General features: G+C 42.9%; 1 protein-coding gene across 6 annotated transcripts in view; it reads right to left on the minus strand.

Annotated features, from left to right (window-relative positions):
- Positions 1-16,732, minus strand: part of LOC122569289 (heat shock 70 kDa protein cognate 4-like) — a 64,211-nt gene that overhangs the window by 6,412 nt on the left and 41,067 nt on the right. For 4 of the 6 annotated variants that reach the window (XM_043730109.1, XM_043730107.1, XM_043730110.1 and 1 more), the window contains one exon: positions 15,997-16,286. Coding sequence is in view for 1 of the 6 variants with exons in the window: in XM_043730105.1 (XP_043586040.1) it covers positions 702-903 (202 nt within the window). In the remaining 5 variants the exon portion in view is untranslated. Of the gene's footprint in view, positions 1-701; positions 2,250-12,049; positions 12,060-15,996; positions 16,287-16,732 lie in introns of those variants that run through there. The other 2 variants (XM_043730111.1, XM_043730105.1) reach the window with 2 other exon arrangements.

The raw sequence follows: 16,732 nt of genomic DNA on the forward strand, positions 1-16,732 counted from the left end.
GAGACGCAACGATCACGACCACGCTCTTATCGTGGCGAAACGAGCGAACTTATCGTGGGCGAATTCCGACCTCGTCCGCTGAACGACTATAGATCTCGGAACGGTAAGTCGATTTGGCAGCCACGAAACGAGAGCGTTCTCCACGTTGAACTGGTTTCCGGTCGCGTTTCTTTTCGCGGGCCAGCTACTGCGCCGGAAGCCAGCCCAGAAACCCGGAAATGACGGTGATTCTTGGGATCCTAGCTATGCTGCCAAGTCGACGGACCTTGCCAGCGTGATTATCAAAAATTCTGCTCGCGTAACGCTCCACGTTTTGATTTTACGTCCGACTTCAAGAAGTATCTCTTAATTTTGTTCCTTTTTTTTTTTTTAGAAGATAGAACATTTTGCTTAGCTTCGTTTTAATCCTCAAATATAAATCAATAGTCTTTTAGAAGAAATTTGGTTTGTCGCAATTTTACTATTACAATCTAGACTCTGGAGGGTTTAAAAAACTTTAAGATTTGCGAATTGTGAGACGTAATTTATAGTGATTTCTCCCTGTGGCTTTAATGTATCATAATACAGTGATTTAATGAATAAAATTATCAAGTAATTCATCCGTAGACTATCGGTAACAGTACGCCTATGGTAATGGCAAAAATAAGGAAGTCTGTGATTAAAAATTAAACTTTGACACGATCGTCGAATTATAAGCCTACCAAAGATCGTGTTCGTGGGATTCATAGCTACTTGATTCTTGGCTGCATCACCGATTAACCTCTCCGCTTCGGTAAACGCCACGTAACTCGGTGTAGTGCGATTTCCTTGGTCATTAGCGACGATCTCGACTTTTCCATTGAGAAATACGCCGACACACGAATAGGTTGTTCCCAAATCAATTCCTACCGCCGGTGCTGTCATTGTAAACCCGATGAAATTTGGAAGAACGAAACGAGAAATCTGGATGCAGCGACAGAATAATCGCTGCTCGACTGTTCTGGTCGTGCAGTCTACTGTCTTCTTACGTACGTTCAATGCTGCGTGCGATTGAGCTAAATTGAAAAATGTCCCCTATACTTGTAGGCACTTGAGTTACACCAATGACAGATAAAAAGCAGCGGGAAAAAGCGTACTATTTATCGAAGGTTGTAAAAGTGTGCTCTAGACACCATTTTTGTCTTGTATATTTAACGTAGTGTAATATTAAGAGGACCTTTTGCACCGCTATCTTTTCTGTTTTACGATGATGGTATTCTTGTGCTTTCAAAAACGCCTAAAATATTCAGGAAGGCTGACGACGATGTTGAAAAAAGAACTGAGAGTTCACCTTCGTTATGAACTTGGAACTAGGAAACCAAGATTGGATGTACCTTTTCCATGCAATAATTCAAACAATTAAAGACAAGAAACGACCTATACTTTTCAATTTCATACCCTCCATCGTTGCAGTTACTCGAGATAAAAGCACTTCAGATTTTTCTCCTTCCCCGGAGAATCGAACGTCGCGAATCTACGATTCGTAACATAGCTCGAGAAAACCTTATCACACAGAACGTTTCACGCTCGACGAGAAGGTTCGAAGGATCTCGGTAGTATCAGGAAGCCATGGGTGTGCCAACTTGGGTTTTGAAAGGAAGACTTCTTCAGTCCGATAATCAGGCAATTACCGGAGAGATCGATCGCGTCGTTCGTAAATTTCGCGCGTTCCACCGCGACGCGTCGATTCCCATCCACGACGCGGACAGACGCCGTGATTCGTGACCAGGGTTTTGAATTGACTCCGCGTTTGTGACGCGTACAAAGAGACACGCTGACGGCCTATCTCATTTATGGCTCCCTAATAAACTTCCCATTACAAGCTTCTACCGCGATGATCGATAACTGTGAATCGAAATGCAGACCACGCGTAGCTTCGGGCAACCTCCAGCGCGTCTTTTTCATTCCTCGAACAATGTCTTGATAGTTTGAAGTTCATTCGATAATTTTAGTGAGACAGCTTGACTGTTTTCGGAAGTTGAGGGAATAAAGTTTCGTCTGGCTGTGTTACAAAGGTTTCACGATTTTACGAGAAAGGGAAATATTCGAAAACGTCGGAAGAAAATTGATGCTGAGAATTAATTAAGCGACACGGGCTCTTATCGGAACCGGAACACGAGCATACGAGGAAGTTCCGCCCCAAGCTGGTCCAGCGTCGTCGAGGTGGAGCTTCCACCAGAGCCCGATAAATTTATCCCGAAGGGGAGTCCCAAATGCAGGATGTGACGCGTTAATTTGCTTATCCTTTCCCCTACGAGGGTGAACGATGTCATAATTAATGACTATTCCTAACGACAAACCTTGGACGCTTACCAGATGAACCCACATTATCTAAAACTTTTGAGACACCACAGATCCGAGAAAATTGCAAACAGAATTCAACGGAATCCCTTGATACAAGAGTATATGAAGCTGTAAGGAAAGCTGCTGATATATACTTCGTTTGCTCCACTCATCAGGCGACATGTATTGTATAACGTACAATAGTAAATAACATGTTACAGCTAAAAGTTCGTGTAAAATCGAAGTGAATCTAAGCTGTTACGATCGATCGTATTCCTTCCATTTGCTCTCTTTCTAGCTCTGAACAATACTAGACTTCAGCCAGAAATCAAAACTCGAAAGAAGAGACAGAAACGCGACGAAAGAAGAACAGAATCGAAGAATTGAAGTCAAAACGAGATGGTTTAGAGTTTTAGAGGATGAAGATGGCGCGAAGGGGAGGTGACGCGAATATCGAGATTGGATCGGGGCGGGAGTATGTGTAAGCCTCATAAATATGTCGTCAGGCCGGTAAACAAGACACGCCAAGTCGGTACAAGCTGTACGTCCGTTCATGGTGTATTGTAGAATCGTTCGGTGGCCGCGGTCGTGGAGATGGTCGGGTACCGCGACCGGGATTTAAAGCCGGGAAATTTATCGTTTCGCGAGGAGGCGGACAGAAGCGACGAAAGGGATGAAGCCAGAACTGCGAGGAGATAGAAGGAGGGACGAGGGTGAGCGATGTACACGAATGAATGCGGCGAGAAAGCGCAGAGAGTGAAGGAGATACCGAACGATACAAGCCAGAGGAAGGAGGAAAGAGTTTCGCGTACAACGAAAAGCTCTGGCAGACTACCGAAAACCGGTCGTTTCCAATCCTGCCTCTCATCCCACAATCTGGCCGTGATTCAACGATCGTTCCGTCGGCTCTTTTCACCTTGGCTACCGTTCCCCTTAGCATAGATGCGTCGCGTTCCGAAGGAAACCACGATTTTCACCCCTGTTACAAAGTGAAACCGCCGATCATCTAAATGGACCTTACCAAGATCTTTGTCTTCTTTTATAAATGCCTCGTGATTCTGTCTCGACTGGAAAAACTGATATGGACGCAGAAGACGATGATTTATTTCTGTGGAATCTTTGGATTTAAGGAAACGTTGGGATATTATTATATTAAGTTTGCGTGGCTAGAGTATATTTGAAATTTATGCATCATCAATCAATTATGTTATATTACCGGGTGACGTTGCAATATTAGAGGAAGCAAAAAGGACGAAGGATGCGTTTCGCGCGGGATCTATTCATCAGCGGACTCATCGGTAAGGTTACCTAACAGGTTTGCTATAAACGTCAAAGTAGTAGGAAAACATTCTCAAACGACTATTTCTAAGAATTATGTTTTCAATATCCACGCTGTAACAAGGAGAACTTCCTCGATATAATATGGAGTAGAATATTCCAAGGTAACAGTCAATTCTACTTCGATTCCTAATGTACTTCCGTTCCTTAAACCGCGATAACTCGACAAGACGTTTAAGGAACAAAACTAGTGTATCACGTGGCCTCATCGGAGAGAGCATCCGTTCTGCAACGACTTCTCGAGGCCGGTAATCTACCGCGACAAGCGGCGGCGATTGTCATATTTCTCACCGGATAATACATATCGTAAATAACAAGGCTGATATTGAATGAGAGAAAAGTGGGAACCGGTTACAATATTTTCAGTGCATCGGCAGGGCCAGCGAGCTGGTTCGAGTCGATCGGCGCTGGTCAGAAGAGAGGCAGTGAGCGGATCGGGAAGGGCGGGAGGGCAACGGTGAGCTGCAACATTTCGAATATAAGTTAGCCGGATATTGTTCGGCACGGGGCGAATGGTAAGGGGCTTAGCAGCTCTGAAGCAGCGGCCAATATGGTGGTTACATGAGGATGAAACGATATAAATCCCGAAACGCTTACAGTTATTGCAGATCCAGCGTAATATCCACTCGAGCGGCGGTCCGCCGGCCGGTCGGTTTACGCGGTAATTCGCTGATGACAGCGTCGCGATAAAATGAAATCGGTTCGCGGCTTTTATAACGACCGCGACGCGTTAATCCCTTCGCCGGCAAAGTTGACGCGGAACCTATTTAAAATGAGGCAAAAGGCGGACCAGAAGTATACGATTGGTTTTATTTATATAGAAAGATATATACAATATAAATAAATAAAATTTCATGGTACAATAGAACAATCACAGTAAAATAATTATCGGAAAATGTGACGACACTTTTCAAACTTCAAGATTACAACAGTGATTCATATTCATCTTTCAGCTCTTCGTTTCCTGAGCGATCTACGAAAAATAAGAAACGCAAATTGTTGGCCTTTCGATAGAGATTATCGCGTCGTAAAAATAGATTCTGATAATCGATCGAAGACAGACCGAAACCACGAAGACCTTAACCACGCAGCACACGATAGAAATGAAATAAAACAGGCCCGAGATCGATCCCTGTCTCGATCCCTGTTTCTGCCCGAAGCCAGCCGTTATTTTCTCATCTCAGTCTCGTAAGTCATAAATAATACGCGACGATCAAATTTTCGTCACGGTTTCGAAGATGTCTGAGTGCAAATCCCCTCGCGAAAGACGAAACGGCTCGACGTTCCGATCTTCGCGCGAGATCGTATCGAGTGTCGCGCCGTACCGAAGATACACGTCCTGACAAACCTCATATGGTATTCATGAAAACTGCGTATTCATCAATGAGATGATCGTCGGATCCTGGATAAAAATCCAGGCTCGACCACCGAGCGCGCCGTTACACGCGCGTTACTTCTACTTCCTCTTACCACTCATCCTCTCCCGTCAGCCCCGTGGTTGGCCTTGTCTGCCGGAATATTCGAGCTCGCAAGAAAGAACATTTCTGTCAAGGGTGGCGGCGTGTACGTGGGTGTACGCGGATCGGCGTGTGCGTTATTTGTGTGAGTTATTTCACACATGGCGGCCGATCGATAGGCATCGCATTGCATTCGGGGACTCTCTGTCGCCTCTACGCTTCTCTCATTTCTCCCTGGGTACACCTACCTTCGCGCAAGATCCGCGATAGATAGTATGTCCTTCTGTCTGGATAGCAACGATCGCTTATCGTTCCACGTGTCACTGGATGTAAGAGACACGGTAGGAATCACACGGTCCTTTCGAGGACATCGTCTCAACCAAACAATAGAATTTGCAGAAAGAAATCAGGAAGTTTAACGACAAGGTTATACGAGTCAATCCTCACAAATATTGCAAATAATTACTTGTTGATTGCATATAAAAATTGCAGGAAAAACATCAATTACGTGAGTTACATTTCGTGTTTATTATAGGGAATTATCGTTACATTTAATATATTTGTTAAATTAATTCTACAACGCTCCACAAATTTCACCAAGCAAAAGTTTAAATTGTTCGCATTTGTATATTTTAAACGGTGAGCAATTCAAATTTTACGATGACACGCTCGCACGGATCCCGATGAAATCCCAAGACCATAAAATTCGAAACTCGTTCAATTTCTTTTTAATCGATTTATTCACAGGTTCCTAATCAACCGATTGAATTTTCATTTTATCGTGGGTCAGTAGCATTTTTCGTGATGCAGGATCGACGCGCTCGATCTTTGAATCTCGATGATTCGCGGGACACGCGAATGAAACGCGAACGATATTTCATATAACCGGCGCGCGATCCGTGGCGTTGCTGCGGTCGCATCGTCAGGTTCGGCGAAATGAAAATACGACGGCTGTCGTTTACAGACACGTCGGACGTCCACCTGGACGTGATACGGCCCGGTATAATTAATCCTTCGCGAGCAAAACGCGCGTTATTGTGTCCCGGTAAGTTGTGACAGTAAATTACTCGTCAAGTCTAGCGAAGAGCAAACATTTCTCTCCGCGTTGATCCTGCTATTTCGGATCGAAATTACTTGTAGCCGCGTGTCCGCGAAACGAACGGTGCGGCTTAATAAAACGTCAGCCAGGAGATCTGCGTATTAAATGGTAAATACATAGTATCGTGCTCTGGTTAAGATATCTGTACTTTATGCCGGGCAACAAATGTCATTTTCTGTTTATCTTTTCCATTTTTGTAGTCAGTTGCTGGATATGGTTGCAAACAATACCAAAGAATGGGAGGAGAAGAGATATAAAGAATGGCATGTAATTGTGAATAAACTAGAAGTGGAAGGAGAGGAACTTTTTGTCTTTACGGGATTCGTTATTTAAACTGGATCGAGTTCTGATGACTTGTAAATACGTGTACGTGTACGTATTTTTTTATATGTATTCTAAAATACTTTCTTCATCAGATACAACAATGTGCCGTTATTCTTGTGAAATCTCGTTGAATATTCAACAGTTTATTCGAGCGAAACTCTAACATCCACCTGTTCTTTTTTAACCTTCCTCCTCTCTCCTCCTCTGATTACCCCAATCATTTAACAATAAAACCCTCGATAACCGCAGCTCTATCCACATCGACCGATCACCGTCCAATTAACCGCTTCCATCGGCGATCTCGGCCTCCACGAGAAAACTCTAACACCACCTCTCTCTTACTTACTACTCGGAAAAGACGAATCGCGAGAGGGAATCGTTGCAGTCGATCCAATTTTCCCCTATCTTACCGCAGCAATCTACAGGTAAGCGAATCCATCAGACGTGAGCAAGCATGTCGATCCATTAATTCGTGCATCGAATGCAGGAGCCCGCGCGATTCCCGGTCGCCGCCGTGGCCGTCCCTTAATGGAGCACCGAGTTATCGGTGAAATTTCCAATAAGACTCGGTCGGTGGAATCATCCTGCCACTTCAGTCGGCACGTACCCGCGATCGCCGGAAGACGGTTTTGACGCTTGCTTACAGTGGCGAGGAGCGGCGGACGTAATGTGCCAATAAAAATGCAAAGTACGGCCCTCCTTCGCCGCGCGCGTTGCTCCTTCTTCTCTTTTCCTGTCCGTGTGCACACCCCCGAGGGGATGGGCTGCCGCTCCCTTCTCCGATTCAATGCTTCTCTCGCGAGACGAGCCGCCCGAGAGACGCTTCGCGAGAGTGGCTGCGAAACAAGCATCACGAGTGGCCCGACAATACGGCTCGCAGTTTTCCCCTGGTCGGGAGTCTGACGTTAGAGAAAGGTAAAGTCGTTGGGAAATTGTTATGGACCCTGCTGTACAGAGAAATGGGAGAATGACGTCTTGTTTGATGGAGATTGCTAGTTCAATGAGGTTGAGTTCGATATTAAAACTTTTGTGTGACAAGGAGAATTCGATTCGTTTATTTTCGGAACTTATCTGGTTGGCCAGTTATCGAGAAAGGTACACGCGTTTCTCTCTTCTTCGTCGAATGCGAGTGAGATACGAATACGTGACGTATTTACGTATTACGTCAGAGCCCCTTTCCAAGAAATTAGTTCCAAGGGTTAAAGAAGTTGCCGTAACAAGCAACTCCACTTTCTAATAATTTAAGTAAACAAGCAAAAACCAACTAAATATCAATCAAATTCATAAGTCTCAAACTAATATTTTTGTAGTAATGTATCTTTGCACTTGCACAAACTCTATTGTAATTTTAGTCTAGTTGGATAGTATTATATGGATTACCGAAAGCTTTGGTAATTTCGTGGTGATATTAATACCTCCTGTAGATGTGATGAATTATATTTGAAGTTTGTCGTCCTATCTCTGTATGAGAATCGACATTTTCAGCACTGATTGGTTGAATCGTCGTTACGTGGACAGGTATACGTCAGATTCTCGTTATTTCCACAATTACGATCAAAGTATCTCAACGATATTATTTTTACTGTAAATAAACGGATGCTAATGAAGCGTCTCTGGACGAACGCTGTACGGCGTAGCGCCGCATAGTTTGCGTAAACGTAGAAAGGTTAAAAATGTTTTCTTCGCTCGGCGAACGTTGCCTCGACCCGTTGATGAAACCGATCAAATGGCAATCGGGCCGCGCAACGATTCGTCCGGAAGATAATACATCAATCAGCAGTTCAATTAGCCGCAAAACCGGAATATGGTTATCTGCAGCGATTATCCCGCCGCTTCTGTTAACGATCGGGTTCAACATAGGTCAGAACGAACTGATTAGCTCGTTGGATGCAATATTGTAGTTGAAAGAAAAAATGATCAAAGACGGGGGATGAAAGATACGATCTGCTTAACCCTAACCCTAGGTGGTCTATCAAGTAGTGTTCAAACAGAGATCTCCAACTACCAGTGTAATTTTACTTTCGATCCTAACGAATAGTCACTTATACGCAAGATATCGAACGTTTTATTCATAAAACAAACATGTAAACGCAGGACCTTCTCAATAAAGAATAAAATTGATTCTTATTAAAATACACACGTTTAATTATTCTAATTTAAGGTATTGCAGTACGATTTCAACGTAGGTGGTCTGAGAGATTTTTACCAAGCGTGTGCATACCATAACCGGTGCAATACGATCGCATCGAAGATGGCCGCATAGTTGCATATATCTTTGGGAACTGTATGAGTGTGCGCGCGAGAGGAGGAGCGAAACCAGAAAGGAGAAAGAACAGGCAGCAGGAAGAAAGGGTTACTTGTTACTTATTATTTTTCGTTCTCATAATGAGATTTCGTATTCAGACGAGTGAATTCAGTCGGCAGTAGTTCAACTGATCGGACATTGATTAAAGTTTCGTTCAATTAAGCGGAGTTGAGATAAATGAAGTACTATTGTACCTTCGGTACATTACGTACGTATTTAAGTATTGTTGTAAATTTGTATAAATCTATGAAGGATTATAAAGGAGACATTTCGCGTTTCACGAAGTAAGAACGCCCACTGCTCAGCTATTTATCTTTGTTCAAGGCGCTTATGTCTTTTAAATTCTGCCCCTTCGTGCCTATAAAAATGTCCAGAGGAAACGTTCAACGGCGTCGACTTTCACATCCTTTTACGTAAACTAGTGAAAAGACATTATAATGAGGGCTTATACGGATCTCCGCCTTAAATTCATTCGTACCACGCGATTACAGGATTATCCCGAGTGGACTACGCCGCCTTCTGTAACCAACATCGGATTTATAACTCTAATGCCGGCGATAGAATAGCATTAGTCGTGACGTTGGTTAAACCGTTACTCTATTCGCCGTACGAGCATTTTGTATAAGACTAGGTCGAAGATACTAAACAAACAACGAAATCACGTTACAGTGTATAACGAATCGGAATGCCGAACTAACATGACCGGAGAAAACGGAGCAACGAACTAACATTTGGAAAATAGATCTACTTCCTGTAATTAGGCTGGTGGGATATTTAAACGCGTCATGATACTCATCCTGGTTGCCCTTTGAAAAGTATAGAGGGTGAGCATGAAGTTGCCAGGACTCGCCGCTCGCTCGTAGAACAAGCTGAACAGACGCGTTTCTGTGCAGGACAAGTTACAAAACGTTCGTGTGCACGCATGCATACACACATAGCCGACACCAACGTACCTCATACGTGTGCGTACGTTACATGAATATAATTAATTACACGGTTCCGTGCAAGTTCTTCCGCTGAACCGCGGGCAATGTATAACATAGGCTAACATCTTACCGAATTTTCTGTTACAGAAATTTAAATATTAGTCGTAAAAATAATCGAAGATTTTGTTATATTTTATATGACAAGGAGCTGGAAATTTAGCAATTGCACTCAGATCATTCATTGGATCGGGATAACGGACTTTGAAAAATAAGAGAAGAGAAACGTGCAATAACTAATTCCACTGTTTCGATATGGATGATTAACTCGTTTACACGCAATCAGGTAATTCAGGTTCAGGTTTTCGAAATAAGCGCAAAACGCGAATTTTTAGCAGGTCGATAATCACACGTTCCAGTTTGCGTTTCACTGGTTACGTTGGTCATTGCTTTCGCGTACGGAGAATTCAAAAGGCCGGCCATCGAACAATGTAACGGACTTTCATCGACAAAGGGTTCGCCTGTTGAGATGTCCCATTGTACGTATTTGTACTATCTGGATGCAATCGATCCATTGTCCGGCCTTGATTGGTGAAATTAACAAAGACAGATGAGCTTTGCAGGGCTCGCGATGAAACCCGGAGTCAAATTCCGCGGTGGCGTATTCTAATTCGATTTAATCCGTTTAAAACGCTATCAACGCGTTCCACGAAGGTATTCGTCGAACGAGAATAAAGTTGCACTAGTTTCAACGAGTCCTTACACACCAATTTAACGTAATCGGTTAACGACGTTCATACAACGTTTCGAGAACATGCCATTGCAATTCGTGCAATGATCATAAAACGTAGAGCTTTTACCGTTTAAACGGCAGCTACTCATAATTGACACCGAATGCACCAAATACGTTAAAGCTGTAGATTTTATGTAAACATTTTTTTTTTGCTATTACTAAAAACATTCAAGCGCTTTTGACAAAGTTCATGTTAATTTTCACTGAAACAGGAACATGATCGAGTCTTTCAGAAGCCAAATTGACTAAGTGCGAGCTTTTGTCGTACTCAAGTACGTGATTAGCACAGAGAATCGTTAATTCTCAGGCGAATTTTGAAGAACGATATTTTCATATCATTGCTTCTTTGTAATTTTCATTTCGTGGATTTGATCGGTACCTACGTGATACAGGTTAATAGTTAATAACTCTGATCTCTCACAAATATCACTCGCGTAACATGCGTGAAACTAAGATACGTGAAGATAAAAAGGCAAATGGATGGTATAAAATTGACGAAAGGTGAATAGACGGTGAACAAATATTCTGGGAGGTGTCAGAAGGAAAGGAACAATATACATATATTCGTCGATATTTATGTGGTAGCCGGTGCGACGAAAAAACAGGCATCCTCTACTTTCATCTCCCACGGGGAATACGAAAAAGAGCGACAGCCAACGAGTGGCCGTAAAAGACGGATAAACCCCGGTGTACGAACCGTTGAAATAAATGTCAGGAGTTAGTTACTGCCCGTAAAGTGCACCGCACTCGTTGTTCAGCGTGCCGCGAACTTAGCGTTCCACGTTATTCATCTTTTTCTCTATATCGCTAGCCGCGACTCCGTTTCATAATTTATGTCGCGTTTAATGTGGATTTTTACGTAGCCAGCCGACAACACCTGTATAATTGAATTTAAATGCAGCCACCGCCGTTTCCGGCGACGCGCGTCGGCCGTTTTATCTTAACCGACGCGTCGCGCCGCCTGCAACATCGTACCCGTTCGCAATTAGAAATCGCTGAACACCGTTACGATTATTCTGGTTATGTCGTTCTTGGCAACGCGGGATGGAAATTTTACACCATACGATATTACAGATACAGGTGAGTAGGATTTTATTGAGAAGGTCGATACCACGATTTCTAAGTCGAAATAATAGTGATCGTCAATTGGTAACTTTACCTCGAATTTCAATTGAACTAATATCATCGACAAATAAGTAGCTTTGTTTAGAGAGAAAAAAAAAATAAAAAGATAAGAATTTCTCGTAAAATTGAAGAGCAAAAATAAAAATCGTAAAATGCCGGTAATGTTTATTCGAGGGAAACAAAGGAAATAAAATAAACCTGAAAATAAGCAACGAACAATACCGAACAAAAGAAGACTAACTACTGTACTTTGTCCGTCAAACAAAAAACGTTGTATTTACAGGGAGAATCTGTAATACGTGACATTCAATGAAATAGGATCCTCGTAATAACTCTGCGACATGAACGAAACTCGTAATGATACGTTGCGCCGAGGTGACATACCCGTGAACGGAATTCCTTTGCGCGTGGCTGCTTCCGGAAGCGGTGGATGCAGATCCGCTCCTCCTACGCTGCCTTCCGCCGCTCACATTCGTGTTCTCTCTGGATACCATCGACGGCGAACTTTCGGTACGTGTAACAATAAACGTTGCTTTTAATCGAGATTGTCCGATAAGTTAAGAGATCCACAAATTTCTCCAGTTGTTCGTTTGACATTTTATACTTCCTGTTGGATCAAAGCGGAAGCAAATTTATGGCAGAGACGATTTCGATCTTTGACCAATTGAAAACGTGGGAAATCGATGCAACCGTTTTATCGTTATCACGATATTAATTCGTTGGTATAAATTCGATATTTTCTCATTTTCGAGTAAAATTGCTGGATTTGCAGATTACGGGAGTAAAATTCAGCTTTCAACGCGGCTAAGTTCGACGAGACCCTTTAGCTTCGCGTACGCAGTCCGGTAATTAGGAGGGAATGTAATTGCAAATTTCTAGCGTCGATTAGCATATCGCGTTGCGTAGCGGTGGTTATTAAAACGTATTAAACGGGAGGAACGAAACTGTGTTTAATGAGGGTCGGGTATTTACAAGTTATCCCTTTTTTCTTATGCATCTCCGCTGTAGCATTATACCCGTGGCATAGCCATGGTATGCCAGAGGTGGTATCGCAAGGTGAATTATTGTTGTACACCGCATCGGCTTAATGAACCAAGCACCCTCCATTAAGTATTCTTCGAATCAAAGTGGAACACACAAATGGCTCGTCTGCGCGGAGGCTAATTAATCGTAATGGACAGAATGGATGTTACGACCCGAGTATCACGGCCGGAACGTGCTAACTTCTAAATTAATTAAAATTACGTGGCTTACGCGGTGGTCTGCCGGTAATAAGACGTTCTTTGGGATATTCCGCTGGAAAATTTTTTGCCTGCGGTTACGTTTCCTTTCGAAATTACATCCTAGTAAGATATATCTGATAACTACTCTAACCAGTCGAATTATACACGGATTTCTCTTGTACGAGTTTAACGTTAACGTAGACCGCTAAACGTTGCGAAAGTTTGATTAAAATTACGCCGTGTAATATTCCACAGTCATCCAAATATAATTCAATTCAATTTACGTACTTCCGAGATGTACATACTTTAAACGCCAACGATAACACGTAACGTACAAACTAAACACGCACTCCATCGCTAATTCGCCAAAAGCGTCAGCCTCGGAATCTCCGTGAATGAAAACCGCAAACGCGTTCGCAAAACCGCTTCGACTAGTATTTTCAGATACGCAATCGGCGATAATCGTCGCAAAGTGATACGACCTTTGGATTACATAAGCCTAGCTCGCGCGAGATCAATACGAGGGTATTGGCGAGAGCCAATATTAACGATCTCCGAAATATGCCGGTAAATATTTGCCCGCCATACAGGCCAAGTCTACTCAAGGATATCGTATATGCGTTGACGGGGGTTGCATGGGCGCGCGCGCACCCTCGTTTGTGTTTGTACGCGCGACGCGATCGGCTTTCGGCGTCAGAACGGCGGATGTCGCCGGTCGATTCGAGCGGAATATGCCAGAAGCGATTTCAACGGGCTTCCACACCGTAATTGATTCGCAACGGTTATGTCACGTCGATGAGGAAACTGGTTGCTCGCTTGGCCGCTCGATCGCCTAATCGTCCGATCCTCCGCCTGATCCTTCGACTTTGCTCCTCTTGCCTACACGGTTGCGTAACGTGTCGCGCGAATTTTACATCCGAGCGTTCTCATGTTCCTGACGAAAAGGTAAATTACACAAGAGGAATCTTAATAACGCTATTTAATGAGAGAATTAAGATCGAATTGTGATATAAGAAAAAGAATCCTGTGCACGCATTACGAATACACGTGCGTTGGATAAATACAGTATGGCATAATAAAGCCAGGAATATGTCAAGATCGACTTTATTTTCTTTTTTTTTTTTTTTTTTAAAGAATAGTATGTGTTTTACGATATGTTGGAATAAAAAGCATGTTTCAATGGAGAATAGCAATTTTCTCCTTTTAGCAAGAGTCTCTCAGTTTATTGCACGTGATCATCTTAAAAGCACACTTTGTATCATCCTCGATATCAACTACTTGACCCCGTAAACTTCAATTTTAATCGCGTATTTCTAGACTATATTGAGTAATAAGAATAAAAGTTATCTGAGAAATCGTAACCATAAACTTCAAGCTACGCAATCAAGGATTATCGGTCAACCCACATCCTGAGCCTCGTTTTAGAAGTGCGCGCGTAAGCGATCGGACCGAAAAATGATATCATTTTCACCACGAAAGGAAACCGCATTTCCTGAGAAGTTGTGCAGGATAAATGGCGAGCGCGAGTCGTTGAATCGATTCTAGAAAAACAAAATGAAAATACGCCGATGGCGAAGCGTGACTGCTGTCGCGTTTTAAGGGCGAGTCCTTTGTCGGCCGAGAAGCATGAATGAAACTACGATTACGTAAATACGAGGCCGTAACGTGTCACGTTATACGATTAACTATAGTAAGAAGTGTGTCGAGTCGCGCAATTAAGGGGCGCCGTGGTTATTAGCGACGAGAGCTAAGCGCGTCGGTTAACTTTCAAAGAAATCACCTCCGGCTGAAAATGACGGATAAGACCGCGAGGTCATGAGAATCCGCGATAAACGTGGAATAAAAACGCGGCTTTCTGACGAACGCGAGCGAGAGGTACCACTCGTAGCTCGTCGGATGCGAGCGTTTACTTTACGCCAGAGTTGGCGCTTATCGACCGTCTTAAAACGCGTCTCTGAAAATGTAGGTGAATTATGGTAATTCTCGCCGATAAAGGCAATATCGATGGAAACTGGGAAAGAAGACATAGTTCGATGAGTGGGAGCACTTTGCTGTTTTATTCCGATCTATAGTTCGTCAGGCAGCCAATAGAATCGTAAATGATATTCATTTGTAACATTGTGCGCCGCTGAATATGACGTCGAGCGAATCCAGTATCAATACTTTGAAGAACGGTATTCCGATGATGGTTAATTCTTGATTATCCGCCGTTGGAATAATAATTCCTGCCTTTCTATTCATCGTCGACCACCAACCGCGTGAAAAACGCATCGAATCAACACCATCGGTGAACAATAGCCTCATCGTGGAACCGAACGTTTCGTTCATCGATCGAAACTTAAGAAGTGTACGGAACCTTCCGATAGCAGGACAGAAACAACGTGTGGAAATAATCGTCCGCAATTCGTCGAGCTTGTACTCCCTGCTGTTCGTAGAATAACCATAAAAAATCGAAACGAGATCGCGAACGTAACAAACGGTGATATCGAACACGAGTTACGGTTGCATAATCGCGCTTGAGCGTTTCCTCGAGCGATTATCGTTCGCAAGGACGCCGCGAGCGTAACTCCTGTAGATCGCGGATTACGTATAGCAGTGGGAACTGCGCGTTCCAATTCGTCGTCGTTGAAACGCTCGAGTTTCGAAACGGGTAAGGAGCTTCATCTTCCGAAATTCTCGGATCAGGAAGATCGACGTTGGCTTAATCTTTGGCAGTTTCCTAACGTTCCTTGCTTGCAAGTTTTCGCGAATGGCAACTCAAATAGTATAACTTTTAATCTGAAAGCTATGGTTCCGTTTCAAGCATTTTCTTAATAAAAATTTTCACGGTAGAATTGCATAATTCTGTTCTTACGTAAAGTCATGTGTTCTCTTGTAACGGCTCTCTGCGTGATACGTTTAGAATTTTCGCTTTTGAATGAAAATTGGAAGCGAAGATGAAAGAAACTGAGAATTAACGAAGAGTAAAAGGATTCGTTGAAATCTATTATTATAATTTCGAGGCAATTCGATGGAATTCTAAAGGAACGAGGTCTCCCTCCTCTTCGTCTCGTTACCGCGAATTTCCATCGTATTACTGTCGGCGGCAATGTAAACGTTGGTACTTACCTAATATCACGACCGACTATTCGGTCTATTAGCAATTACGGATAATCTCCTAGGCGATCGCTTTAACAGGCCGGAGTATTATTGCTGGAAATCCTTGCAAAGGACGCGAGAACCAACGCCGCTGAATTCGCTCCCAACCTTATTGGATTATCGCAAATGCGTCGACACAAATACACTTATTTGGAAAATGATTCTTTGTTGCGAATGTTTCGCCAGCTGTGCAACACGCGAGCGGATATTTTCATCGAGGATTTCTGTTAAAAACATCGATTCGAATCGGTGTCATCCTTCTAGAAAAAATTAATACGATTAAAGAGTATTCTACAGATATTACATTTGTATAAAAATTGGCAGCTATTGTTAGAAAAGAAATCTGAATAATAGCAAATGTAATAGACAGAATCTAGAATTTCTAGGATCTCTCTTATTCTATTTCTAGAATCCCTGGATTCGCAGATTCGCAAATGCCTCGCATCCTTCTCGTTCGAGCACACTGGATAAACTTGAAAAAAAAAAAGAACAGCGGAAAGAAAATTAAGTCGTTTTCGGAAAAATTTGGTGCAATACGATACTCATGAAATTTTACAATTCAATGTGAACACCACTATGTAAACTAAAGAACATTGCACCGAAAGGGTACCATCATCAAAGTAAGTTCAACTAACAAAGGTACTACCGGTAATGTTTTTCTTTTCTTTTGTCGCAAAAATAGCCGATCCACCGATCGCTAACCAAT

This window comes from Bombus pyrosoma, linkage group LG7 (assembly GCF_014825855.1).
Source record: "Bombus pyrosoma isolate SC7728 linkage group LG7, ASM1482585v1, whole genome shotgun sequence".
NCBI lineage: Eukaryota > Metazoa > Arthropoda > Insecta > Hymenoptera > Apidae > Bombus > Bombus pyrosoma.